General features: G+C 40.3%; 1 protein-coding gene across 1 annotated transcript in view; it reads left to right on the top strand.

Moving 5' to 3' along the window:
• Positions 1 to 27656, top strand: part of LOC112112200 (contactin-associated protein-like 4) — a 308184-nt gene that overhangs the window by 191255 nt on the left and 89273 nt on the right. The window contains exons 4-8 of the mRNA XM_024208012.2: positions 1463 to 1610; positions 17618 to 17821; positions 17993 to 18165; positions 20705 to 20848; positions 24054 to 24315. Coding sequence (XP_024063780.1) covers positions 1463 to 1610; positions 17618 to 17821; positions 17993 to 18165; positions 20705 to 20848; positions 24054 to 24315 — 931 coding nt within the window. The remainder of the gene's footprint in view (positions 1 to 1462; positions 1611 to 17617; positions 17822 to 17992; positions 18166 to 20704; positions 20849 to 24053; positions 24316 to 27656) is intronic.

The raw sequence follows: 27656 nt of genomic DNA, 5'->3' as shown, positions 1-27656 counted from the left end.
TGTTCTGAGCTAACAATTAATTTGAAATTCCACTAGGATGAGGGAGGGAAAGCGGGAAGCTTTATCTTTATAATAATTATAATTATAATTATAATTATAATTATAATTAATGGAGATATCCCATCTCCTAGAACTGGAAGGGACCTTGAAAGGTCATCGAGTCCAGCCCCCTGCCTTCACTAGCAGGACCAAGTACTGATTTTGCCCCAGATCCCCAAGGGGCCCCCTCAAGGATTGAACTCATAACCCTGGGTTTAGCAGGCCAATGCTCAAACCACTGAGCTATCCCTCCCCCCAGGGAGACTCATGATGAATTGCCTCCACTTCAAAATGAAAAGGGGGTGAGAAGTATAAACCATAATGTTCCTTTTTAAAATCTCATTCTACGGTCACAACAAATCCATGGCATACAGTGATAGCAAATGTCTCCTAGGCAATCAAAACATAATGGAAATGGAGATGTACTGATCATTCAAATTTAAGATGTTCCTGTGGTCCTCATATGGAAATGTATCCTATTTGCTATGCTTCAGTTAACCAACATATTTCAGGGATAGCAATCTCTGTCTAAATTGTCAAACATAGAAACCCAAAATTTAACTGTTTTGAATATTTCATTGCATGTTTTTATATCACAAACCTCAGTAATAAAAAAAAATTAAACTAAGCATCCACTTCCAAAAACAGACTTTATTTTTTTGGTTTTTAAAATACTTAAGTTTGTAATATTTAGTAGAGGAGAGGTTTCACTTATTTTCTTTCATTAACTAAAGCAATGGTACAGCTTACAAGAAATAAAAATTGTTGCCAATACAAGCTTTACCTATAAAATAAAGTACAAGTGCAGATTTTGTTTTTCTTTTTCCAAAATTGCTGTATTTAAATTCTTTTTATAAAAAGTTGTTTCCAGTAGCTGGCAACCTAGAGTCCTATTCGCAAGATGAGCTCTCTCTCTCTAGAAACAGTAATTCTTGGGTTTTACTATAGTTCACAGCCAAAGTACAACAAGGTATTGGATTTTAAACTCCCTTTGAGGTAGAGAAGAGTATAATAATAACCTATTCATGATATATACAGGGAATTTTAGATGGTATAATACCCTGATGCATAAGGGTATCACAACATAGAGTTCTTAGGGGATTTAAAAAAAACAAAACAAAAAAAACAGTTTCATTTACTTAAACTGTAAAAGATTGAAGGCACTCAAGTGAGCATGATATAAATAGTTGGATGGATAGATACATTACTAAGTTTTTGATCCTGAAAACACTTAAGCATCTGAGTGAGTTTGCTCATGTGACTATTTCCATGGAATTCAATGGGGCTACCCACATAAGTAAATTTACTCATATCCATAAGTGTTTGTAGGGTAAGGCCCTAAAATGAAAAGTAGGTCAATAATGCTTCTGTTTACTTCTATATGCAGTATGGATATTGATATCCTTTTTTGTTTTTTTTCTAGGCTTTTTCAGGAAACACAAATGCAGACAGTGTTGTGCACAATAAGCTTCAACATTCCATCAAAGCAAGATTTCTCCGTTTTGTCCCCTTGGACTGGAATCCCAATGGTAGAATTGGAATGCGTATTGAGGTATACGGCTGCACATATAGTAAGTATTTGCTGAATCATCTGAATGAAATTACTATCAATCATTGCCTTTTTTTACCTAAACGGCAAATGGAAGTAGATTTATCAGCTTAATTATCTGAATGTTATTGATTTTAATATTTGTATGCATAGATGTTATCTATTGCTGCATCATCTAGCAATGTTTTCCTTAGTATCCAGCTCTTTACATCTTAAGCTCAATAGTATCAAGTAGATGGATGTAATTCAATAATGCTAGTTCACCCCAAACTCCTATTTGCTATTGTTACATACTTCCCTTATAAATGTAGTTCTCTCTTCAGAAGGAAAAATATTCACTAATTTGGACTCATAAGGCCCCTAGAAGATTATTGATCTCGGCTACACAGAAAGCATTTTCTCTGCAGAAATTTTGGACTCCCCCATAAATCAATACTACTTCAAGGTCATTGATTATATTAAGGGTACATTTATAAATAGTTTGTGCAGCATTATTATGTGATTAATAGAAGTTACAAGCATGTTGCAGACAGGGCCGGCTCCAGGCACCAGCCCACCAAGCTTGTGCTTGGGGCGGCGGCGCGGCACTCCGGCCGCCGGGCTCCGCGGGGCGGGGGCCGGGGGGCCCCGGCGGGGCGCCCCCCCCCCCCCCCGGCGCCCCCCCCCCCCGGGGGGGGGGGAGGGCGGCCGGAGGCTTTTTTGCCAGGGGCAGCAAAAAAGCCAGAGCCGGCCCTGGTTGCAAATATCAGTAGTATGTGTTATAGTTGGTTATAAGCCACCTGTTGGACACTAACTTTTCCTTGATTTTGTCTTCCCTTAGTTTTTTGTGTTACTTTTCTCTACTGGTTCTCCTTCTTTGTCTCTGGCCTTTTCTTCAATGGGTCTTGTGACAGGTTGTCCTTTTTTCTCTCCCACTATTCATGAATAAAGCATAGGACTCTATCCTTGTCAGCATCCTCTTCTCACTTTTAAGTTCCATTTCATCTAAAACCAAGTAGTCACCTCAATAAAATATACATTTGAAATATTTTGTTACTTATCAAGATGAAATCAACATTTAGATGGAAATTCTCTAGTTCTGGTGACAATTTCTAATTGGCCAGCATCTCAAAATAGGTAGAAATTTAGTTGAATTCCACATCACATAACTATTGCACTGTTCTGGTATTAAAAGAGTTTTTTCTTATGGGCTGAGAGACGGGAGAAGTGTAAATAGTGTGTACAATGGCAATATATAAGTTCTTTAGTGGTCTCTGTAGGGTTGCCTCAAGGCATCTTAGTTCTTTCTTATATTCTTTCCAAATGGTGGTTGAGCTTTGAACACCTTTCTACAGCTAATAGATTAAGAATGTCAAAATGACTGTTTGCAAAACATGCAGCCCAGATTCCTAAATAACGACATCAAAGTGGCTATGAAGGAATGGTAAAGGTTAACTTTAATAAATTAAATCCAAACGCCCTGTCCTGCTTTTTAACCAGAATGTGAATGTATGATGTACAAAGCATGATTTCTAGGCTGATTGCTAAGACCTTTAAACATGCTATTAGATAAGATGTATCATCAGTGTATAAAAGTAGTTATAGAAACAGTGAAAGGATGCAGCAGGAAACTTCAGTCGTTAGTGTTGTGGTTCATCAACAATTTTCTTTAATATGACTAGTGAATTGAGATTGTTTGTTATATACTACTGCCTTTTAACAGCATTTAATAGGTGAGAGATGCTAGTCATTTTGTTGAATTTATCCTTCCAATTTAGATGCTACAGTGATGCGTGTTGTTATAAACCTGAAGAGAATAAAAAAAGGTTGTTGTTTTTTACTATATTTATTATGAGGTACAAAAGGAACACTTAATATTGCTTTAGAAACTCCTGTAGGGAACTAAGTTAGTTTAAGTTTTACTCACTGTGTGAGATTATTGTATGATTTATGCTAGAAAGTATCTCATAATTATGGGGATTTCCAATAATTATACTCTCAGCATGTATTTCCCCTCTACTTTTCCGTAGTTCCTTTTCATTCTTTTTTCTTACTTTTTAGTCAGGGGCTTCCTTATTGTCCAGTTGTCCCTATCAGGCTGGAAAGAGTATGCAAGATAATTTTTAGCAAAACTCCAAAGAAGTTTAAAATTCTTAAAACAAAACCCAGAAACAATGATTGAAAGCAGTAAAAAATGAATTCCAAAATCAAAGGACAAAAGGATTGTACACATCAATTTATTCAAATAAACTCAAGATTTTTCAAATGAACTAAAATGGACACAATCTCTGGAAAGCAAAACTGGGGTGAAAAAATCACAGGCAACATCAAAGCAGTGCTTAGCGAGAACTTTGCCCAGCATTTAAGAGGGAAATTATAAATAGTGACTACAATATAATTGCAATATAATTTAGGGGAAATAACTCTGATGAGCTACGTAAATTAGCACAGTACCAAGAAGGATAAACGGCAAAGGAATATTACCAAGAAAATCCTACTCCAAAGTCAAGATCTCCAAATTTCCCCATGAGAACTCATACACAGCATAGTTCAAAATTATTGATACAGAATTCAGCAAGATCACTAAGAACAGTGTGAAATAGTGGATATATATCACAAGAGCAGTGACAAAAAGAACACTTACACTGATGGATGCCAAAACTGCCAAAGGAATCTTTTCTTTTAAAACTGCTGCAAAATAGTTTGTCTCCAACAACAAAGTGGGAAAGAAATCATGAAGCTTGGCTGAATAATCGCAGTCAAGCTGGCAAAGGGTGTAATGGGCCAGGACTCTGGACATAGTTTATTTGAGTGGGAAGGGGGCATGATAAATAGTGACTGATGAGACTTGTACCCTACGTACAGGATGCTCATTCTGACCAGCGGGCTACGATAGCATCATGTAAAGAGATTAAAGGGCAGGGACTGGATCCCTAGCTACAGGGAGGTCACGCTGCCCAAATTACTAAAATGCCCCCAATCCTCCATGTAGGTCAAGGAGGGAAGCAACCTCAATTACAGGGAGGTCACACAGGTCAAGGCAGCAAAGGCCTCAATATGTCCCATAAAAGAGAGAAACTCATGACACGCACCCTAATTACAGGGTCATGCTGACTGGACTGCCAACAGAGACCTGAGCCCTCATTACAGGGAGTTCACTGCTTAGGGTTCCAATCAGCTCAATATCCCCCATAAGCCATAGCCACGTGACTTGCACCCTCATTACAGGGTAGTCCCTTTCACTAGGTAGCCACAAGAGCATAATATCAAAAGGCCAAAAGGTCTGACCTGAACCCTCATTACAGGATGGTCAAACAGCTCAAAGCTACGTCTCTCACCTAAGCAAGAGGATGGCAACTTTTACCCTAATTACAGGGGAGTCACTTGGACTAGCTCAGGGGTCGGCAACATTTGGCACGCGGCTCGCCAGGGTAAGCACCCTGGTGGGCCGGGCCAGTTTATTTACCTGCTGACGCGGCAGGTTCGGCCGATCGCGGCCCCCACTGGCCGCGGTTCGCTGTTCCGGGCCAATGGGGGTGGCGGGAAGTGGCGCGGGCGAGGGATGTGCTGGCCGCAGCTTCCCGCCACCCTCATTGGCCCGGGATGGCGAACCGCGGCCAGTGGGGGTCGCGATTGGCCAAACCTGCTGCGTCAGCAGGTAAATAAACTGGCCCAGCCAGCCAGGGTGCTTATCCTGGCGAGCCATGTGCCAAACATTGCCGACCCCTGGACTAACTGAACGAAAAAGCATAACTGCAACAGACAAAAGGGGAGAGATCTGAACCTTGGTTACAGGGTGGTCACATGGGCCATGGAATGAAACTGGCTCTAAAGCCCCCATCAACAAGAGAGATGCGACCTACACCCTAGTTACAGGGGGTTCACACTGGCTAGACTGCCAATGGACCACAAAGCCAAAAGGGCAAGAGGGTGGAGACCTGAACCCAAATTACGAGCCAGTCACAGTACCAATGGCACAGAGATAGCCCTAATCCCTTCTAAATGAAAGGGATTCAACCTGCACCTGTATTACAGGGTGGTCCATTAGCATTAGCTGGCTACAGAGGCCTAATGCCAAGAGCCTGAAGGACAGAAACCATACCTGAATTACAGGGAGGCCACACAGCTCAAGGTACCAAAGCCCTCAATCTGTCCCATAAAAGAGAGAGGCTCATGACTTGGACCCTTGTTACTGGGTTATCACGCTGACTAGACTGCCAACAGAGCATAATGCCAAAAGGGAAAGAGGGCAGAGACCTGAGTTACAGGGAGGTCACACTGCTCAAGGTTCCAAGGAGCTCAATATCCCCCATAAACGACAGAACTGTGACTTGAACCCTAATTACAGGGGAGTCACTCTCACTAGCTAGCTGAAGGAGCAGAATTCCAAGAGCCCAAAAGAGCACAGACCTGAACTCTAATTACAGAGAGGTCACACTGCTGAAGGTATTAAAAGGCTCACTAGTCTCATGTAACCTGAGCCTTTGCTATGGACATTCACTCTGTCTAGAGTCTCTTTCCTTCTCCTCCACCTTCAGTGACTTTCTTTCCTCCTATTTGCTTGCTGTTTCTTCAAGGCTTCCTTCTTCTTGTCCATTTCTCTTTCTTGAAGGCCCTGGAAACAAAGTGTGACAGACCCAGACCAGTGGGGTACAGGAGTCTGGTAGAGGGCAAATATACTGGTCACTGGATGAGTAGTTTTCTGTTCCCTGAGTGACCAGAGCAGGGGCTGCACTAGAGTAATCAGGAACCTGCTAGAACCAGTTAAGGCAGGCAGGCTAATTAGGACACCTGGAGCCAATTAAGCAGAAGCTGCTAGAATCAATCAAGGCAGGCTAATCAGGGCACCTGGGTTTTAAAAGGAGCTCACTTCAGTTTGTGGTGCGAGTGTGAGGAGCCGGGAGTGAGAGGGAGTGCTGTTGGAGGACTGAAGAGCACAAGTGTTATCAGACACCAGGAGGAAGGTCCTGTGGTGAGAACAAGGAAGGTGTTTGGAGGAGGCCATGGGGAAGTAGCCCAGGGAGTTGTAGCTGTTACAGGAGGCACTATAGACAGCTGCAGTCCACAGGGCCCTGGGCTGGAACCCAGATTAGAGGGCGAGCCTGGGTTCCCCCCAAACCTCTCAATTGACCTGGACTGTGGATTCTTCCAGAGGGGAAGGTCTCTGGGCTGTTCCCCAACCCCCATGGTGAATCTCTGAGGCAAGAAAATCTGCCAATAAGTGCAGGACCCACCAAGATAGAGGAGGAACTTTGTCACAAGAGAGAGAGAGAGCCTTAGGACAGGGCTCAGCAAACTCAATGTCCCCAACTCAAACTGGGCACAGACTAGTGAGGGGGCCTTGTTTTCCCTGAGTCTGTGGACAGCTATCAATTCTAGCTCCAAGAGAGTTCCACATTGTCCTCATACTCTTCACTGGGATTTCATTGCCTCCTAAGTCTCCCCTGGGTGATCACACTACCAGAGAAATCCTATTTCTTAAAATAAAACATAAAAACATATAAAATATAAGAATTAATGTTGTAATAGGGCCTACAGGACTCAGGCTTGTAAGATATTTAGCTTAGCCAAATTAGGCTTTAGGATTTAGGATAAAGAAGCTAAGATAAGTTAGATAAGTAAATTAATAAACCTGCTGACTTTGTATCTATGTTAATGATATGCTGATATTTTGAAAATATTGGTGAGTATTGAATAATAATATGAGAGATCAGTAGACCCCACAAGATGACTGTTGATAGCTGGGGTGAAATGTTAGACTTCCTTATCTATTACAATGGTGATAATGTGACATAAATATTTCACTAGGAGGGTGGTGAAGCAGTGGAATGGGTTACCTAGGGAGGTGGTGGAATCTCCATCCTTAGAGGTTTTTAAGGCCCGGCTTGACAAAGCCCTGGCTGGGATGATTTAGTTGGTGTTGGTCCAGCTTTGAGCAGGGGCTTGGACTAGATGACCTTCTGAGGTCTCTTCCAACCCTAATCTTCTATGATTCTATGAAATGTTAATAAGTAAAAGGAAAATAACAAAGGACACCCCAAAAGTAGTGAGGTGTAGGTGTTCAAATAAGGAAAAGGAGTTGAACCCCAGTTGGTGTAAGCTTAACACATTACAAAAGCTGTATCCTAGCCTGCATGCCATGGTGTGGGAGACACCACGATGATAACCACAGGTGGTGCTGATGATGGTGTGAATGATGACAAACACTTCAGGTTTTTCTGCAAGGCATGCTGTAAATAATGCAAATACTATGTGTACTGTATTGCTCTCTCTCTCCTTTAACAGATTGCAGTGTGTGTATTGTTGTTTGGTTGGCTAATAAAAGTAAATATTGTAGAAAGATCACCATAGTCTGTTGTGCACCATGGGTAGGGATAAGATTATGTCATGGAGGTCACAGAAGTCACAGATTCCATGATTTTCAGAGACCTGCATGACATTTTCTGCTTGATCCCCAGGGTGGCGGGGCCAGAGCTGTCAGCTGGTGGGGGCCCTGAAGCTTGGAGCCACCATAAGCAGCAAGGGGACCAGGAGCACTCAGCCAACATAGGCATAGGGTTGACAGGTGTCCAGAACGCCTGGTCGAAAAGGGACCCTGGCCGCTCCGGTCAGCACTGCTGACCGGGCCGTAAAAGTCCGATTGGCGGTGCAGCGGGGCTAAGGCAAGCTCCCTGCCGTGGCTCTGCGTGGCTCCCAGAAGCAGAGGCATGTCCCCCCTGCAGTCCTACACATAGGGGCAGCCAGAGGGCTCTGCACGCTGCTCCCAACTCAAGCACAGGTTCCGCAGCTCCCATTAGCTGGGAACCGTGGCCAGTGGGAGCTGCAGGGGCAGCAGCTGCAGACGGGGCAGCCTGCAGAGGATTTGGGAGGAGGAAAATGCTGCTGCTTCTGGGATCTCCTTGAGGTAAGCACTGCCCCGGAGCCTGCACCCCTGACCGCCTCCTGTGCCCCAATCCCCTTCCCCAGCCCTGATCCCCCTCTTGCCCTCTGAACCCCTCGGTCCCAACCTGGAGCATTCTCCTGCACTCCCAGGCCCATGCTGGAGCCCTCACCCCCCCATGCCCCTGCTACAGCCCTAATCCCACTTCCGCCTTCCGAACCCCTCGGTCCCAGCCCAGAGCTCCCTCCTGCACCCCAAACCCTCATCCCTGGTCCCACCCCAGAGTCTGCACCCCCAGACGGAGCCCTCACCCCTGCACCCCAACCTCCTGCCCCAGCCAAAAGCCCCCTCCCGCACTCTGAACCTGCCCCAGCCTGGAGCCCCCTCCTTCACCCCAAATCCCTCAACCCTGGCCCCAGCCCAGAGCCCGTACCCCCTCGCACACCCCAACCCCCTGCCTCAGCCCAGAACCCCCTCCCATACTCTGAATCCCTCACCCCCCAGCCCAAAGCCCGCTCTGTTACCCTGGATTTTCAGAACCCCCAACAAGGGCAACTTAACTATTTTACTTCAGGCAGTGTAAGGAATAAATTAACAGGAACTACAGCACTTCCGTCCGATAAGATTTATGCAAGGAAGTGTGCTTTATTTAAAACTTCAGTTTATTAGATTTAAGCATCCACAAACATAAGCAATAGAGTTAGAATATCCCAGATATTTACCTAGTATCTGGAAAGATATTGAGTAATTAACAGCTGGTTTGCAGTGCCCAGTTGCTCACCCAGGGGGGAGAAAGGATATTGGGGGAAACTTTTTTTTTAAATGGCTTCAGAGGACTGCTTTAGCTATTTTTTTATAATTATTTTTTATAAAATACATAGGTTATAATAACCCCTACTGTATTATTATTATTATTATTATTTTAAAGTTGTAATAATTTTTTAATATTAGAGTTGTTTAGATTTAAGGTTTTTTAACCATTAAGGTTTTTAGTTTTAATTGTTTACTTGTTTGTCCCATCCTCCCATTCTGATTAGCAGAAACTGCTGGCTAGATCTAACCTGGCTTCTGAAAGCCTGTCTCCAAATTAACCCTTAACTATGTGGTGTTTTATTTTATTAATTTAGGGTGGCTGAATGCACATAATATGGTTGCAATTAGCTTGATCACATTCTGGGGTATACATACCCCTCAAATCCAGGGCAATGCCTCCTGCACCCCAAGCCCCTCATCCCTGGCCCCACCTCAGAACCCTCACCCCCAGCTGGACCCCTCACTCCCTCCCTCACCCCAACCCCCTGAGCCAGCCCAGTGAAAATGAGCGAGTGAGTGAGGGTGGGGAGAGCGAGTGACAAAGGGAGGGGCGATGTAGTGGGGCATGGGCAGGGCCTTGGAGGAGGGGTGGGGCAGGGGGCAGGGCAAGGGTGTACGGTTTTGTGTGAGTAGAAAGTTGGCAACCCTAGGCGGGCAGCAGGGGGACCCAGAGCTCCCAGCCATCAGCCCTGGAGCTCCAAGGTACTGTGGGCGGTGGGGGAATCCAGAGTTCCCAGCTGCTACAGGCACCTGGAGCTCCCAGCCCGTGGGACGGTGGGGACCCAGAGCCATCCGCCCCCGCAGGGGGGCAGGGACTCCAGAGTTCTGAGCCGCTGGGGCTGCAGCAGGGGCCACAGAGTTGTCAGACATGATCGTGGCGGGGGGCCCAGAACTATCAGCCACCATGGCTTCCGTGAATTTTTGTTTATTGCCAATGACCTGTCTCTGACTTTTACTAAAGATAACTGTAACAAAATCTTAACTTTAACTATGGGGTTCCCCCTGCTATTGATAACCTCGCTACTGTAGACTTGCATCTGAAGAAGTGAGGTTCTTACCCACGAAAGCTTATGCTCCCAATACTTCTGTTAGTCTTATAGGTGCCACAGGACCCTCTGTTGCTTTTTACAGATACAGACTAACACGGCTACCCCTCTGATACTTGCTACTGTAGTTAATCTTGGGGCTGAACTCTCACAGCTGAAAGTACGTGAGAACACTCACCTTGGGGTGCATAATTAGTTAAAGTAACCCATAGCTATAGATAAGGCTACAGTGTCTTGTGTAAAATGAGGGAGCAGCTCCAAGCTGGGAGTTGCGACAATTAGATTCTATTTCTGGCTTTGCCACTGACTCACTTTGTTACCTTGCACACATCTATTGGCTTCTCTGTGCCTCAATTTACGTGTCCATAAGTCTGTTTTAATACTGCTACCCTGCTTAACAGAGATATTATTAGGCTTAAATGATTAATTGGTCATCCCACAGAACTGCAAAGCATTATTTTATATCATTTGATATTTTGTTGATTTTAATGTCTAGCTTAGAATTATTGCTCTCAGTTTCTTAAACCTAAATTTATTTTAAGTGAAATTACCTTTTTTATATGATGTGTGTGGGTGTGTGTACTGCAATTAACTTTCAGCCTTATGGGCAAGCAGTTATTGGAACATAAGAGTCTCACGCACAATATGTTTGGTGTTGAAACTTCACTTTATAAATATAAAGAAACATAATACATTTAAAACGTTATTAATATAAATAAGTTCTAATCAAGTATTAACACACCCTCTCCCAACTCAAGAAAAACAGGAGCAATGGGTAAATTACAAGGAACCAGGCAGCATTTGTGCTCCTATACTCTGAAAAATGGGAGAATACATTAAAAAGAAAAACTGGCAGGATTTTTTTTAATCAGAGACAGTTAGCTTAAAGAAAAAGAAAAGCTCAGTCTACACACACAAAACAACATTTATCTGCTGTGGTTGGGATTTTCCACTTGTTCTGTCATTTTAACACTGCTGTACAATCCTTGCTTTTAACATATGAATGCAATACCATTTTAAAAATGGCAATCTAAAGCGTTTTAAAAATGGTTTATAAGTAACATATTTGGTATTTACACAATATATGATTATATGATGTGGGGTAAGAGTTTTACTAGTCCTCATTTGGGATCAACTGCACCCGCCTGACTATTGCAATGGCATCATTAATCATAATTAATGCAACTGTCTCAAACTCATGACAATAAATCTTTTACATCAAACCTTATAATCAAATATTCTCTTTCTGTATTCAGCAAAGTGCTGAACACCTCCACCTTCTATAGATTCTGAAATAATGCCCAAAATAATGATTCCTCAGTCATTAAATTACATTGTATTTACATTCCCCAGTTACAGCCTTATGTTAATTCTCCATTCCCTTGTTATAGTTCCATTCCCACTCTGGAAATCATATATATCATATTATGCAACATTCAGTGTTAGCGTATACTATTTTTCATAGAATATTTACTTCTCAATTAGATTGATATTTTCCCAAATTCTACAACCACATGAAATCTAGAGTGATTCTCTTGAACTCAGTGAGTTACTCTACATTTACACCAATGTATTTAAGAGTAGGATTTGCCCCATCATCATTAAACATTGCAGAAATATGTAGGTAACAAAAATAGTATGCCACCATTTGCCATTTTGGATATCACTCTGATGGTTCTTGGGTAAAGTGATGTGACCTATTCATTTTTTGATCAGTACTGCTAGCTAATAACTGAGTTACAGGATGTTGTTTTGTCTTGACACTCTGGAGACATGTATAACCTTCCACGGTAGCAACTCATTCAAGATGGACTATTGGATTAATATGTGAAAACCATAGGCTAGCTCCTCCACTGGTATAAATCAGTGTAGATCCATTTAAATCACTCTTTCAACCCTCACTGGCATGATGTTTACCTCCTTTAGCAATTGTGATTTATACAGCGAATAGAGGGAGTATGGTAATATGGGTGCTTTATGCACAGATATGCAGACAAGATCCCTGCTTTGAAGAGCTAACCATCTAAAAAGGGTGAAATCCATCCCTGCTGGGAGAGCCAATATAGAGTCTATACACCACTTAAGTCTCACTTTAGCTCTATAAGTGCAATATAGGTGCGGCATAAGCCTTGTGCGGGCCCTCTGCAGATGAGCAAATGTCACCTATGATGCCCAATATAATTGTTCTTCATCTCCTCTTTTCAGAGGTACTCCAAAACCTGAGAGCACATGCAGCTCACAACATGAAACCATAGAATATTTAGTTGTTGAATTCTGTAGCATGGACACTTAACGCTTCTATGCAAAAAAAAAAAAAATCACTTTCACTTATTTAAAGAGAACATTCCAAAGGCCCCCAGATTATGTTAGTAAGAAAAGTTTACTGATTAATCATGTTTCTACGTCTGTGGGTATATGTCTGGAAGTGGGAGTAGTCGTTTCTTTTGTAAGGTCTCACATCTTTCTCTTCCATGCAGTATAATGCTGTTCCAGGTACATGAAATCAAAATCCACCTGTTGCATGCATTTTTGCACAGCAATAGGTTTAATTTTGCTCGAAAATCTTGCTGTAGCCCAACTGATCCCCCTCTGTACAATTTTCTACACTGGATTTCAGAGAAGGCCAGACACCCCTAAGTACATCTTCCATGTAATCATATGCACCAGCAACGATATTTTTGGGGAAACATATACATAGCATATCACATATCATAGCTAGCACTAATTCTAAATTATCTGGTGTATTATCTGTCGTCCAAGTGACAGCTCCCAAGTACTGATGGCTAGTATCCTCGATCTCTCTCATGCTATGGTGGCTTCAGCTTATCAACTAACTGAAGTAAATGATCTCCAGAAAAGAGATCCATATAAGTGAGGCAGTTGTTGTAAATTTTCCACACAGCATGTTTTAGAGTATAAGTTTTTTTGGACAGGCACTGTCATTTTCTCTACAGTACCTAGTACAAAGCAGCCCTGACCTGCTTGGTCTCTAACGGACTACTGCAACACAAATAGCAATAATAAATTATGAAATTATAGATTATTAATTTTAATATTTTAATATGTATTATATGAATAAAAGAGTCCCTCCATAGTATTGTTCTCCATGTTCTGGTTTTTTTTTCCCTGCTGTCTCTGCCAAGTTCCTCCGTTTCATTCTCCTTAAGTGTAACTGGCATTTTTTTTCTTTCTCAGAAGAAGAAAAAATGTATTTGCCAGCTGCAGATGAATACTCTTCCCCAGATATATTGACCTCATCTGCATCATGCTGTGATTGGGCAACATATCCTCTGTATTTACAAAAAAAATGCCTCTCAGCTCCTGGCTGCTTGTTCTTCCTATTCAAAGTGTGCAAATTAGACAGATACATCTCTGCAGCAGTTTCCTGTGTTTTGTCACTAGCTGAAATGTCAGATTGTGAGGATGAAGCTATGCTGCCAGTGTCAGTGTTAGAATTGACCCCTGGCAGCTGCATGAAGCCTAAATGTGTCTCTTTGGCAGACTCCTTTTTTCCCCTCAACTACTACCTCTCTTGCTCAGTCCATCTGAGGATGACCAGTAAATGCAGCTACAAACAATTCATATTTCACACAACAGAAGGACAGATGAGTTGAAATGTTTCCCTGACTTGGAGGACATTATAGAGATCCAACCATCCCCTTCCTAAATGGGACCAGACACATACACTTTTGTTACAATTTCTAAAAGGTTTGTGACAATGGCTGTGTTCTATAAAAACAGAATTTAAAAAATGGACACTAGTAAATTCAAGAAATGTTCCTGGTAGACACATTAATTAAGATGGGAGACAATACTTAGCAGCAACATAACATCATGGGGACTGTGATCTGAAAACCTCCAGGCCAGAGCCCTGGCACTACTACTGTTAAGTGATTGCAGCAAAGGGTTTGTGACGACCCCCTTTATACTAGGGCTACACAAAATCCTTGGAACAATTAAGTAAGCTGGACAAAGGTCTGTCCACAATCTGTACAGCTAGGATAATATATACACTTGCAAGAACTCTGTGCAAATGTGATGACAAAACTATATTTTTAAATGTGGCCCATTATCTATGATATTACAGTAACCTAATTTCTCCAGCTGTTTTGTTTCATGCAAGGCCTGATTCAAGTGGCAAACCTAGCTCCTCCTAACTCCATAAACTGTTCCCATCCTCTCTCCTTAAAAGAAACAGAGGCCTAGTGACTTGATCTTCATTTCCTTCTCTTTAACAATGACAATTATCCAACCAGGAACAATACATATAAATAAAGTGATAACGATTAAGGAATACATGCAGTGAATAGAGTTTGAAATTTGTTTCTATGGAGTGTTCATTGGACAACTTCAAACAATGAACAAATTTGCAAAACTCAAACCTGTTGTTTGCAACTAATACTTTGACTAGCTTTATCAAAAACTTCTCTACTTTCTGGTTGAGAACCATTGAAAAATTTGATTCTGTGGTATGCAGGGAGCTACAGCATTCTGTGATTTATGACAGCTCTGCTGTATTTTGGGACTTATGTATCTTCGGGGGTATAGCTAAGTTTTGGACTAAATAATTCTGAAAACATGCCTGTGTTTTGACTTTGTGAAAAATGATAATTAAAAGATTTGCGGTCACAAAGTGAATCAGCATTTTCATTTACCTTTCTTATAATATTTTTACTTGAAGGGCAGAAGAAGAAACCCACTGAGACTGATGTTCAGGTAACAAATTCACTGAAATATGAGTTAATGACTATAATAAAGGGGGAAAATGTAGTAACACTTTGTTAATTAGAATCATAAACTTCTACCCTGATAACCAGTATGCATTTTGTCCTCTCTTTCTCTTCCTACCCTTGTTCCTCACACTTTGGTGGGAATGAATTGATGGTAAAAATGGTAGATGCACAAGAATGTTGTTAATGTCTATGATCAATAGTTACATTCTTTTCACAGTACCAGAGGGGTAGCCTGTTAGTCTGGATCTGTAAAAAGCAACAGAGTCCTGTGGCACCTTATAGACTAACAGAAGTATTGGAGCATAAGCTTTAGTGGGTGAATACCCACTTCGTCAGACACATTCTTTTCACAGTCTTCACTCATTCATATTAAAGGTTTTTTTCCCAAGTAAGGACTGAGGAAGCACTACAGCAGGGGTTCTCAAACAGGGGATCAGGACCCCTCAGGGGGTTGCGAGGTTATTACATGGGGGGTCGCGAGCTGTCAACCTCCACCCCAAGCTCCGCTTTGCCTCCAGCATTTATAATGGTGTTAAATATATAAAAAAGTGTTTTTAATTCATAAGGGGGGTCGCACTCAGAGACTTGCTATGTGAAAGGGTTCACCAGTAAAAAAGTTTGAGATCCACTGCACTACAGCGTTAAGCTCATTGTGAATAGTGAAGTGTTTTTGGAGAGCAGGAATATACATTATTCTTCCTCTGTTGCTCAGCTTGGTCAACAGCTAATACCAATACATGCGTGTACCAATAATGAAAGCACACTATTGTCAGTGCCTGTTAAGGATATGTCTAATGAGTGTTTTAACTGCATTGTTACATTTGTGAAAGCTTAAAAAAAAAAAAGCCCTGTTTTATTGACACTCCTACTTGTTTATTGCAATCTAATAAACATAAAGCACATCGTTTGTATTTGCCATGGATTTATGTTTTTCCTTTCAACATTTATTCAGTGGAATAACAAAGGACAATAGTCAAATGAAGATGCTCTTTAGGCAGAATGTAATGCATATTCATTGTGCACTTGGTAAATGAATTCTTCATAAGAACAAAGTACATTAACAAGATGTGGAGAAAATCAACAGACTACATTCTCAAAACATAGCTGCATTAAATTGACAAGGATTTTTGAGTGGTGAAAATAAATGGCTAACTTTAAATACTATGGATAATTTAAATTGAGTTCATTTTTATGCCACAATGTGGAGCAATTTTTTTGGTCAAATTAAATAAAGTTAGTAAATAGATAATGTGTTTCCAGTGACTTGGAAGAAGTCAGTCAGTCAGTTGAAAAGTAACTTAATATTTTATTGGGTGCCCTTTACATCTTCATTTATTTCACAAATGTATCTTTCAAGGACAATTACCTTTTTCTTCTTTACTTATGAGGTGTGAATATTCTAAGAGCTTTTCTTGGTGATATCAGTTCCTTCATGTCTGTCTTGTTCAATATACAACTGATTTTGACAGATATTCTTTTATATATTATTGGTCTAAAATCACCTTTTTTTCAGGTGAAGTGAATGTATGTGACCTTGAAAGAGACGAGATAAAACATTTCTACAAGACAGAAAGTAGACTTCATTGGGGCAGCTGTCACACAGCTGCAATAATGCGCCTGTTATAATAAGTCACTGAGACTATAAACGTAAAACAAAATAACTGAAAAAACATAAAAACATGCATCTCCCTACTGTCACTGTGTTCTTTATCTGTTAAATTTAGAGAGCATTTGCTTTCTTTCGTGTATTATAGTATGAATTTCTAATGACCTCTTATGTATCCAAGATGTTTCCATTTCTAGCAAAATATTTCTCATATTGAGAAACAGATGACCAATGGGCTATAGCAAAGCTCCTTTTTCTAGTTCTAAATCTAAATGGCCTGATACTCATCTCACTGGTGTAGAAAAAGAGTATTTCTTTTGATGTCAGTGGAGTTACACTAGGTGAGAAGAGAACCAGGGCTGACTGACTACATCATAATTAATGGGTTTTCTTTCCTAATATCAACTTTATTCATTTTCCAGAATAAAATGAACTAATATTAATTTAAATGAATATAAAACCACACAGATTGCCCTTAATAGTGGCTTAAAGTTATAGTCCACGTCGGGGTAGCTTGAAAGTCCTGTCCCTCACTCAGTAAGACATAATGGGCTTAATGCTCCTCTCACACTGGTATAAAGCAGGAGCAATTGCATTGAACTTAATAGAATTGCACTGGTGTCAGAATACTATGAGATCAGAATTAGACCCAAAACTTCCAGGTCACAAGGCTGCAGTGCTACCTTTTGGCAAGCTTCAGAGTGTACTTTAAGTAACAGAAGTGTTTAGAGGCTATGCCCCCTCGGAGCCACTCACTCTGGGGAGTCTAGTGCCAGCAATGTTGCAAGTCTGGAGAAGTCCTGGCACTCGGGAGAACAAGGAGTGCCATTTTAACGGGGTCCTGAGTTGGTGTGTAGTGGGGTGGGGAGGGGAAGGCTTCCTTCACACTTCATCCATGCACTATGAAGCAAAGTAAACCCCTTGTTGTCTAAACATACGATTACAAGTTATCTTTAATTCCTTTATTGCTAGGGTCTGAGGTGGCTGATTTTGATGGGAAAAGTTGCCTGCTCTACAGATTCAATCAAAAATCCATGACTGCCCTGAAAGATGTGATTTCTCTGAAGTTTAAAACAATGCAGAGTGATGGGATTCTACTGCACAGAGGAGGACAGAATGGAGATCACATTACACTGGAATTAGTAAAAGGAAAACTTTCATTATTCATTAATTTAGGTAATGGCTATGGGGTGTACAGTCTTGCTGCACCCATTAGATTTTGTGTCAAAAATCCCTGTATATTAAGCTTATTTTAACCTATTGTATGCCATAAGCTAGGAGCCTGTTTAAATATCCATATTCTTTTATAAAATGAATCTCACAGTTTGTTCTTTTTCTCATCTCAAGGTGATGCTAAAATTCATTCTGCTAATATTACCCTGGGCAGCCTTTTGGATGATCAGCACTGGCATTCAGTCCTCATTGAACACTTTAACAATCAAGTAAATTTTACAGTGGATAAACATAGTCATCATTTTCATGCAAAGGGGGAACTCAATTATTTGGACCTTGATTATGAGGTGTGAAAATTACCTTTCATGTATTACATTTATTACCTTTGTTATGTAAGTGCAGGGAACAGAACTGTTTAGGGAATTTTGTAGTAATTCAAATTTTGGTGAAGTTTATATTTGGAAGGAATGGATCAGAGAAATGTTTTCTTACCATACTTTTGCAAAACCTTACAGGACACTGCAGTGACGGGTTGGGTCACAGAGATCCTGTTGGGACTGCCACCTGATGTGCTGAGACTACCTCTGAGCCCATTTTCCCTGGCAGCTTGGGCCTTCAGTATCCTATCTTGTTGATCCAGAAACACTAGCCTGCTGCAAACACAGACTCAGGTCTGAACCATGTCCCCCAAAGCTGCAGATTTAAGTGCTCCTGTCTCTAGCACCCAGACACCCAGTTCCCAATGGGATCCAAACCCCAAATAAATCAATTTTACTCTGTATAAAGCTTATACAGGGTAAACTCATAAATTGTTTGCCCTATATAACACTGATAGAGAGAGATGCACAGCTGTTTGCTCCCCCAGGAATTAATTACTTGCTCTGGTTTAATTAATAGGCAAAAAGTGATTTTATTAAATGTAAAAAGTAGAATTTAAGTGGTTCCAAGTAATAACAGACAGAACAACGTAAATTACCAAGCAAAATAAAACAAAAACACTCAAGTCTAACTCTAATACCATAGGAAACTAAATGCAGGTAAATTTCACCCTCAGAGATGCTCCAATGAGCTTTTTTTCACAGACTACACTCCTTCCTAGTCTGGGTCCAGCAATCACTCACACCCCTGGAGTTACTGTCCTTTGTTCCAGTTTCTTTCAGGCATCTCTTTGGGGTGGAGAGGCTATCTTTTGAGCAATCTTAAGACAAAATGAAGGGATTTCCAGGGCCTTTTATATTCTCTCTCATGTGGGCAGAAACCCCTTTGTTCTCCTGTGCTAAATCACAGCAACAAGATGGAGTCTGTAGCCACATGGGCAAGTCACACGTCTATGGATGATACAGCTTTTTGCAGGCCGACACCATTGTTTACATGTGAGTTTGAACGTTCCCAGGAAAGCTCAGATGTGGCTTGGTGTCTCCCAAAGTCCATTGCCAGTTAAGTGTTTCTTGATAGGACTATTCTCAGTAAGTGCCCTTTCTCAAGAAGCTGACCAAATGCTTCACTGAGGCTACTTAGAATCAAACAAATACATAGCCAATATTCATAACTTCAGATACAAAAATGATACACACATACAGACCGCATAATCATAACCAGCAAACTACAACCTTTCCATAGACACCCCACTGGGCTTCCTCTGTACAAGAACTGGTGTAACCATAGGACCCTGGTTGCAACAATGATCTATATGGTCACAGTTTGTCAATAACGTCAAAACTGTGTCCACAGATCATCTTTTTGATTCTATATTCATTATTATTTTTATGGTGGTTTCTAGTAACATCCAAAATCCTGTACAGACATATCCCAAAAATCACACCACAAGGTGTGGTCAAAGAAAATCCACTTGACAAGGTACATCTCTGAAATGTTTAGTTTTAAAGTTCCATTTACCACAAATCTAGAAATTGCACAATGAACAAGCATCTGAGCCTCACATCATTCTCATTTCTGCAAATTACAGGTTTTTCTAAAGGAGTGTGTATAATGTACTGCAGAGATTTTCAAACACTGGTCCCTGGAGCAGTTCTGTGGAGTGCTGGCTGATCACATAGTGCTGGCTCCCCTCCTATTTTCAGTTGAGAGAAGCAAAACAGATGAATGGGGGAGATAAAGGGCTTTGATCCTGTTAAGTGCTGAACACTCTGGCCTGAATCCAGCAAGGTGCTTAAGCACATACTTAAATTTAAGCACTGAATATCCTATTCCTTCAACTGGACCATTCAGATGCTTAAAGTTAAGCCTATGCATGCTTAAGTTCATTGGATCAAAGCCAGAGTGCTCAGCACCATGTAGGATCTATCCCAAAATGAAGAGTTTTAGCGGACAGTGTGATAAAATACTTTTTTTCATTAAGTTGGCTAAAAATGCATAAACGTGTTTCTAATATTACTTTTCAATGTAAATGATCGCTGTAGTTGTTACAAGATCAAAAATGGAAGGATAAACTGGCCAAGAAATAATCTCTATATTAAAATATAATTCACGCTATGAAAAAGTTTGAGAACTCCTGCTGTTTGCTATATGTCCCATTTACTTTCAAAATGTAAAGGTTTTCTGAGTTATGAAAGTAATATACTTTTTCTTGGCATGTTTTTTTTTTTTTACCTAAAACTCCTGAAAGAGCCTCTTCAGGAAAATAAAGGTTCTAAGGTTAAATTATTTTTTAATGCATACATATTTGTATATGGTCTACATTTTGTTAACCTATATCTTAAGCTAATAGATTTGATGACAGCAAAGAGCTAAAAAAATAGATTGATTCACAATTGGCCAGTTTCTGTCTGCTGCTGCTATACTGTTGTTAAAATTTATCGTCAGCTTTGCAAGCAGATTTTCAGAAAATTATTTAATAGTATTATTGATTTCTCTTCTCTTTCTAAGCTCAGCTTTGGAGGGATCCCAGTGCCTGGAAAATCAGGGACATTACCACGCAAGAATTTTCATGGGTGTTTTGAAAACCTTTATTACAATGGAGTAAACATTATTGATTTGGCAAAGAGACGTAAACCTCAGATCTACATTATGGTAAGAGATTCCTACTGGAAGAAAAAGTCAATCTCAAGTGTCCTATAATAATAACCCAAAGCTTCTCAACCTTTGATACATAGAAAATCAAATCACAGTCTAAATCAAGAAATGTGGGCTAGAAGATGGCTGCTTCCATGTGAATTTCAGCAGGTTGAGGATTTCCATCTTCAGTTCTTTTCTCCTAGAGGCAAACAGAGTTTGGGTATTTGTGCTCTGGGAATGCTGAGGCCAGAGAGCCTCAGAATTGTAGAGAGGTCAGAGTACAGCTGTGTTGTGGCCATGTCCTCACCACCTGTGCCTACTAGCAAATGCCAGAAGGCATTTGTTTTGTTTTTTAAAGCAAATAGCAAATGCACTATTCCTCACCAGCACTCAGGAGCATTTTGTCTTACAGAGGCTACTTCTGCAGCACTTAGGCATTCACATGCTTTTCCCCATTTTAGACTGCCTTGTGTCTGAAGAGATATAATTTAGCCTGGTATGTTTTAATCCATTTGCCACGGTACAACCAAGAGCTGTGACTGGACAAACCCCAACCAGTTAGAGGTTTGGTTTCAATAACTTATCTGACCTATCCAAGCCTCTAGCATCCAGAAATTTGGACTGCAAAACTCACTACTGCACACTTTCTTGCAAGGGTTGCTATAATTACTGCTACTTCTCAGGGCAATAATATCACATGAACAGTTTTTTTGAGGTTTTTGGAATTTCCACTTCCAATGTTAGCCAGAAGCAAAGAATTGAAAAAGAAAATAGCTATAAATAAATAAAAGACTTTTCCAACCTCAACATGTTTTTCTTTGAGTTGGGGACAAAATATGGCTAAACAATCAGGCCAGTTCATCTCTCTCTTCCATAAATTGGAATATTTGAGCCCTTCCCTACTTTAATTTGTTTTACTTGTTGCATGAACCTGTTCTGAAAACATTCCAGAAGTTCAATAAAAAATGATAGAAAACAAATAAGTAGGTAGTATCCTTTCTGATTGTCTCTTCATGGGAACTTGTTTAGTAAGATGTAGTTACAGAATAATTGAAGAGATGAGAAATTACATCAGCTTCATCTCAAATAATATAAACTGCTGTATTACTTTGGTTGAAAAATATTTAGGAAGTGTCTTAGGCTTGTAAAAGTGCCAGAAAATATGGGCTACCACAGAATGCCTGTTAAATAGGCAGTGTGCTAGTTTGATATGGTATCAGGCAGCTGTCCAAATGATGTGAAGGGAGACTCTGCAGATGGTAAAGCTTTTAGCTTTTAACAAGTTTTATTAGTCTGATGATTGCCTTTTCACTGTGGGTCAACTCAGTTTACTATTCACCTTTCTGTGGTTGCGTTCATAAACAGAGAGCTTCCTCCCCCAACCCCACTGACAGTAAAAAACAGAATAGAGAAACTTATGGTCTGTCTACACAGCAAAGAACAATCCACAGCTGGCCCATGCCAGCTGACTTGGGCTGTGGCTGCAGGGCTGTTTCATTGCTGTGTAGACTTCCAGCTCAGCCTGGAGCCCGAGCTCTGGGACCCTCTCACCTTGCAGGTACAGATATCTACACAGCAGTGAAACATGCTGCAGCCCAAGCATGGGTGTCTAGTTGCTGTCTAGACATAATGTTGCCAAGGTCAGAAGCAAGTGCGTGTTCCAGTTTCTCTCTGGATTCTTCATAAGAAAACATATTTTACTGATTTGGGGATGTATATTTTCTTAGAGATGTTACAGCCCTGCACTGGTAAGGCATAGTTCTATGTACCTTAGAAAATGTAAAGGTTTTGTCTCAACCAGAAAAAAAATTGGTTAGCCATTATAGATATAGTGCAGTGGTTCTCAAACTTTTGTATTGGTGACCCCTTTCACATAGCAAGCTGCTGAGTGTGACCCCGCCCCTTATAAATTTAAAAACACGTTTTTATATATTTAACACCATTATAAATGCTGGAGGCAAAGCAGGGTTTGGGGTGGAGGCTGACAGGTCGCGACCCCCCCACCCCATGTAATAACCTCCTGACCCCCTGAGGGGTCCCGACCCCCAATTTGAGAACCCCTGATATAGTGTGATTTTTATTTACAGTTTGAAAGATGCCACCAAGTGTTTAGATCATATAGTTCGTATTGTATGAGTATCCAGAGTCCTAAAATGTTCACTAACTAGCTCTGTCACTGATCTGTGGAAATCTGCTGTTGCTATTCTGATCCACATATCTTGTAGCACTAGTTATAACTGTATGTGTACTATAAGATCCCTGTTTGCCAACTGGGCACGTTGCCGTTTGCATTACTAAATCCATGCTTCTTATTTGGGTGCTGCTCAGCCTGGTGCAGCTGAAGAGAGAGCTTCTACTGCACAGATGTAGGCATAAATAGTCCCCTTCTCTTCTGGTCACCTGCGGTGGGGGGATGGGTCAGTGTGGGGATGCTGATATGGAGCTGCCTCCATTAGCAGGTAACTCTCTGACTCTCTAGTCACTTTCTCTAATAAGCCAGTCAAAGAGCCCCACTGCTTAATGTGCAGTGAGGTCATCTGCTTTACTAAAATTGTGCTTCTTATTTGGGTGAATTACAATTATATCTGCATTTCCCCACCCACCAGAGTGAGTTTAGTACAGAATCCAAATTACATTGAATTGGAAAGATTGTTTTTCAGTCCAATAATCTGACTTTCCCAAGAGCCAAATATGGAACACCATATAGCACTTACCAGCCCCTCTGCAACACCTCTTCCTCCCTGTAAGCATTTAATCTCCTTTAAACCTCATAGCAGGCTCTTGCTACCATTGGAATTTTATCTGGCATCTGGAAGTCCTACTAAGCTCTTGAAGCTCCCAGAGGCTGAGTCCAAAATAAAACAAACAGAATACTTCTGTGTACTCCCTGGGATGTCATTCTGTCATGTGTGTAACCCAGGATCTTACCTTAGTTGGTACAGGTCTCTATCTACCCTATGATTACCTAGGAGGGAATTGGCTTCTATGATCTGATGAACAACTTAGTGAATGTTTCTTTTGATGTCTGATATTCTTATTTATTCATAGTCCTACCTGAATTTTGGACTAAAACATCCAAAATGAATATGAACATTAGCCTTTGTTCATTGTCATGATGAACCATATGCGGTATGGTATCCACACATAACTTCATGCAACTGGAATGAACTGTGTTTCTCAGAACATTCCCTAATGCTGCATTTATTTTATTTATTTTCAGGGCAACATGTCCTTCTCTTGTTCAGAAGCACAGATGGTTCCTGTCACTTTTCTGAGCTCCAGTAGCTACCTAGCATTGCCTGGCACATCAGGACAAGATGAAGTGTCCATCAGTTTTCAATTTCGCACCTGGAACAAGGAGGGACTTTTGTTGTCCACTAAACTACACCAGACTTCAGGTGGTCTCCTCCTTTATCTGAGTGATGGGAAAGTTAAAATGAGCACCTATAAACCAGGAAAAGCACAAAGTGACATCACTGCAGGTAACAGAAAAATAATTTCTATGCATAAATGTGTCACGTGAGCTATTATATTTGGATCAATGATCCATTCCAAGGGGCCGGTCCTGGAACTCTTGTTCATGTGTGTAATCCTTGCTCATGTGAGTATTACATCTGAAGATTTCCAAAGCAGTGTTTTTTCCCTTTTCTGACATACATTCATATGTGCACATTTCAAACTACTGACAAATTTCCCAGGAAACAAATTACTTGCATGACTGTGCATTGGAGAATCAGGCACTTATATGAATCCCTTAATTGTAGAATTTGAGCAACTTATCTTATTTTCCATCTGGGAAAGGGAAATCAGTTACTGTCCTATTAGACTATTAAGAAGCTAATATTTGTCAATGTTCTCACTAGAGATTATGTGATTCCTTTTTATACAAAAATATTTGTATTACAGTAATGCATAGAGGCCCCACTTAAAGTTGTTAGGTACTGGGTGGACACATAGTAGGAGTCAGTCCCTGCCCAGAAGAGCTTACAGTTCAAATAGATAAGACAGACAAAGGAGAGGGTAATCAGTGAAACAGAGATTTTCCCAAAGACTCCCACTGGGTCAGCAACAGAGTTGAGCATGGAACAGAGGTCTTCTGAATTTTAGCTCTGGGCCCTGTCCACTAGAATACACCATTTCTCTCTTTCTGTGATGTGATCCCACTTCTCCATTATCTATGCCAGCTGATACAGAATGCTAATTTGTGGGGGTGGGGAAATATTAAATATAACTCTACAGCTCATTATCTTTCCACATGTCTATAATAATGGAAATAGGAATTTTTAAACAATTGATTATTTTAATTCAGGAAAAGATTGCATGCCAGTAATGGTAATAAGCAATGTTGGAATTTGCATAAAGATGACAATCCTGCTCTTATTGAAAATAAATGGGGGGTTAGCTATTGATTTCAGTGGGAGCAGGATCAGTCCGGTGTGTGTTTTTTAAACTAAAATAAATGATGTACAGAGAGCACCATTTTAATTACTAACATGCTTCCTCACGCTCACCATCAGAAAATGTTAATTCCACAGTAAGAGTGGCAATGATGTGTAGTTTACTGTGATATATTAGACTTCTTCAGAAGCTGTTTCAATCACAGCTCAATTATATGATATATGTTAATGAAATGGCTTCAATGCAATATCACTTTAACAGGCCTGCTAAAGGTAGTATGACTTCTAAGTAGACTACTGACATATATGTATGACAAATTAGTAAACTATAAAGTGGCAATAAAAATACATAACATATTCCCAATTGATTGAAAATCCTCACAATAAATCTTGAAATGCTATATTAAAATGTGATTTATCTTTATTATGTGTTGAATACAACAAGCCCTCCATATGGTCTGAGATATGGAATAACATTTGTCTATGCAAATGCAGAACACTAATGCATTTCTTAAACAAACAAACAAATAAACAAACCCACAACTCCTATTCTCTCCTAAAGCAGGAAGTTATCTAACAAAACCATACAGTGAACTTCTTTTTGAGCTTTTGAAGTGTTTGTTGTTGCTACATTCACTGAAGCAAATCAAGTCTGCATTTGGAGATTGAGTAATTAAATTATGGATGGTTGGACAGGTTTGTTCCCCTACAGGCAAAGACTTATGACCTGGCTTTCACACATACAAAATTTGATAATTAAATCAGAGCATATTAGTTTGAGCACAGTTCTCAGAATTCATTACCATGAGTTTTTTAAAGATTTCTTGAGCCATATAAAAAGGAGAATGGCGTATTAAATTCATGAGTGATTAAGTTATAATAAGCGAAATCCTTCTGTTACAGACGGGTTGTTTAATATCTTTTTTTCCTTTGTAGCCCCTTTTGCAAGTTGGTCATCAAATGTTCAGAAAGCAATAGAACACAGTTTAAAGAAAAAAGGAAGAAATGAAACAAAGTTAATTTGTGTTCAATGATGAGTCCAAATTGAGTTACAATATGGATGAATGTTTGAAATATTACTACCCAGCTTATTAATGTGCACTGCCTTTTTAAAAATGTAATTTTGAATTAAATGATTTTTAAAACCATTACATTCAGATGCTGTACTTCAGTTTAATCTACATATTATTATCTTCTAGACCTGCTCAAAGTCTTTCATTACCTACTGAAAGCCATGCACGCTGCTGTGTGTGTGTGTGTGTGTGTGTGTGTGTGTGTTTGTTTGTGAAGAGTGTTATCTTCCTTCTGTCATGGGTGACCTCACACAGAATTCTGGGTGATATTTTGTAGAAAGTGTAATTGTAGATACTCAGATACTACCATGTTGGTGGCCTACCTAACTGGCTATGTGGATATTTTTTAAAGGTCATTGCCCTATACTGGTGTGATAAATAGTGTGATTAAAATCACCATTTTCCTCCTCATTTTTGTGTGTTGGGGGGTTCTTGTTGTTTTGTTTGTTTTTTTTTGTGAAATGTTTCTTGTCAAAATTCCACAGATATATTTCAGCAAAAAAAAATCATACAATTTCCATCAGCAAAATCTATACTGGTGACCCCTTGACCTCTGCTGCAGACATTCAGCACTACACTACCGCTCCTACACAAATAAATATATTCAGTTCATTAATCTAGTTAGGTCCATATCTGCAGTGGAGAATTTTCTCTGGACTGTTTCATTCTACCTCTCCCACTGGCATTCTATAGCATCCAGGTCTAACCAAGGGACTTTATGGAGGTCCTTACTCCAGGGTGGGCCGAATGGGTGTCCAACTCCAATAGCATCCTTCTGGATGGCATTCTGTCCAAAGTGGAGATGAGCTATATCTCCAGACAACTTTGTGTGTTTCTATGCATATCCAATAAATTACTATAAAGAAGCCAAAGATGAGTAGATGGTGTTGTGAAAGTTCTATTACCCATTTCCCATTAACCAAATTAGTTCCTCTACTTTAGTCACTCATGCAGGCTGCCTCTTTGTAACAGAACATTCTGTAATATGCACATTGTTCAAATACTTGTGATTTTCATTTATAATATTTTGAAAATGGAATCCCATTAGAGCAGAAAGTTTATTGAGGCTGCATGCCATACCAAAGATTAGAGGCTGATAGAGTTTGTTAGACTGTAAATCTGTTTCAGTCAGAATGAAGACATGGAACACAAAACCAGCCCAGCATGGCAAAACGAAGTGCCAAAAGGAAAACTCCATGCTGTTGGGGTATATGACATGTTGAGGGACTTGAGCTACCTCAAAGGATTGTGTCTGTTATGTTTTCTTCATTTGTGTTATCTTAGGCCTACAAGGCCTTATGCAGTTCTTTGATGAATGGGAAAATGGCTTATATGGAAACATTACTTTGTTTT

Source organism: Terrapene carolina, unplaced genomic scaffold (assembly GCF_002925995.2).
Source record: "Terrapene carolina triunguis isolate 2854851 unplaced genomic scaffold, T_m_triunguis-2.0 Scaffold113, whole genome shotgun sequence".
NCBI classification, from domain to species: Eukaryota; Metazoa; Chordata; order Testudines; family Emydidae; genus Terrapene; species Terrapene triunguis.
The sequence above is the reverse complement of the archived record's forward strand: the minus strand, read 5'-3'. Positions and strand labels throughout refer to the sequence as shown.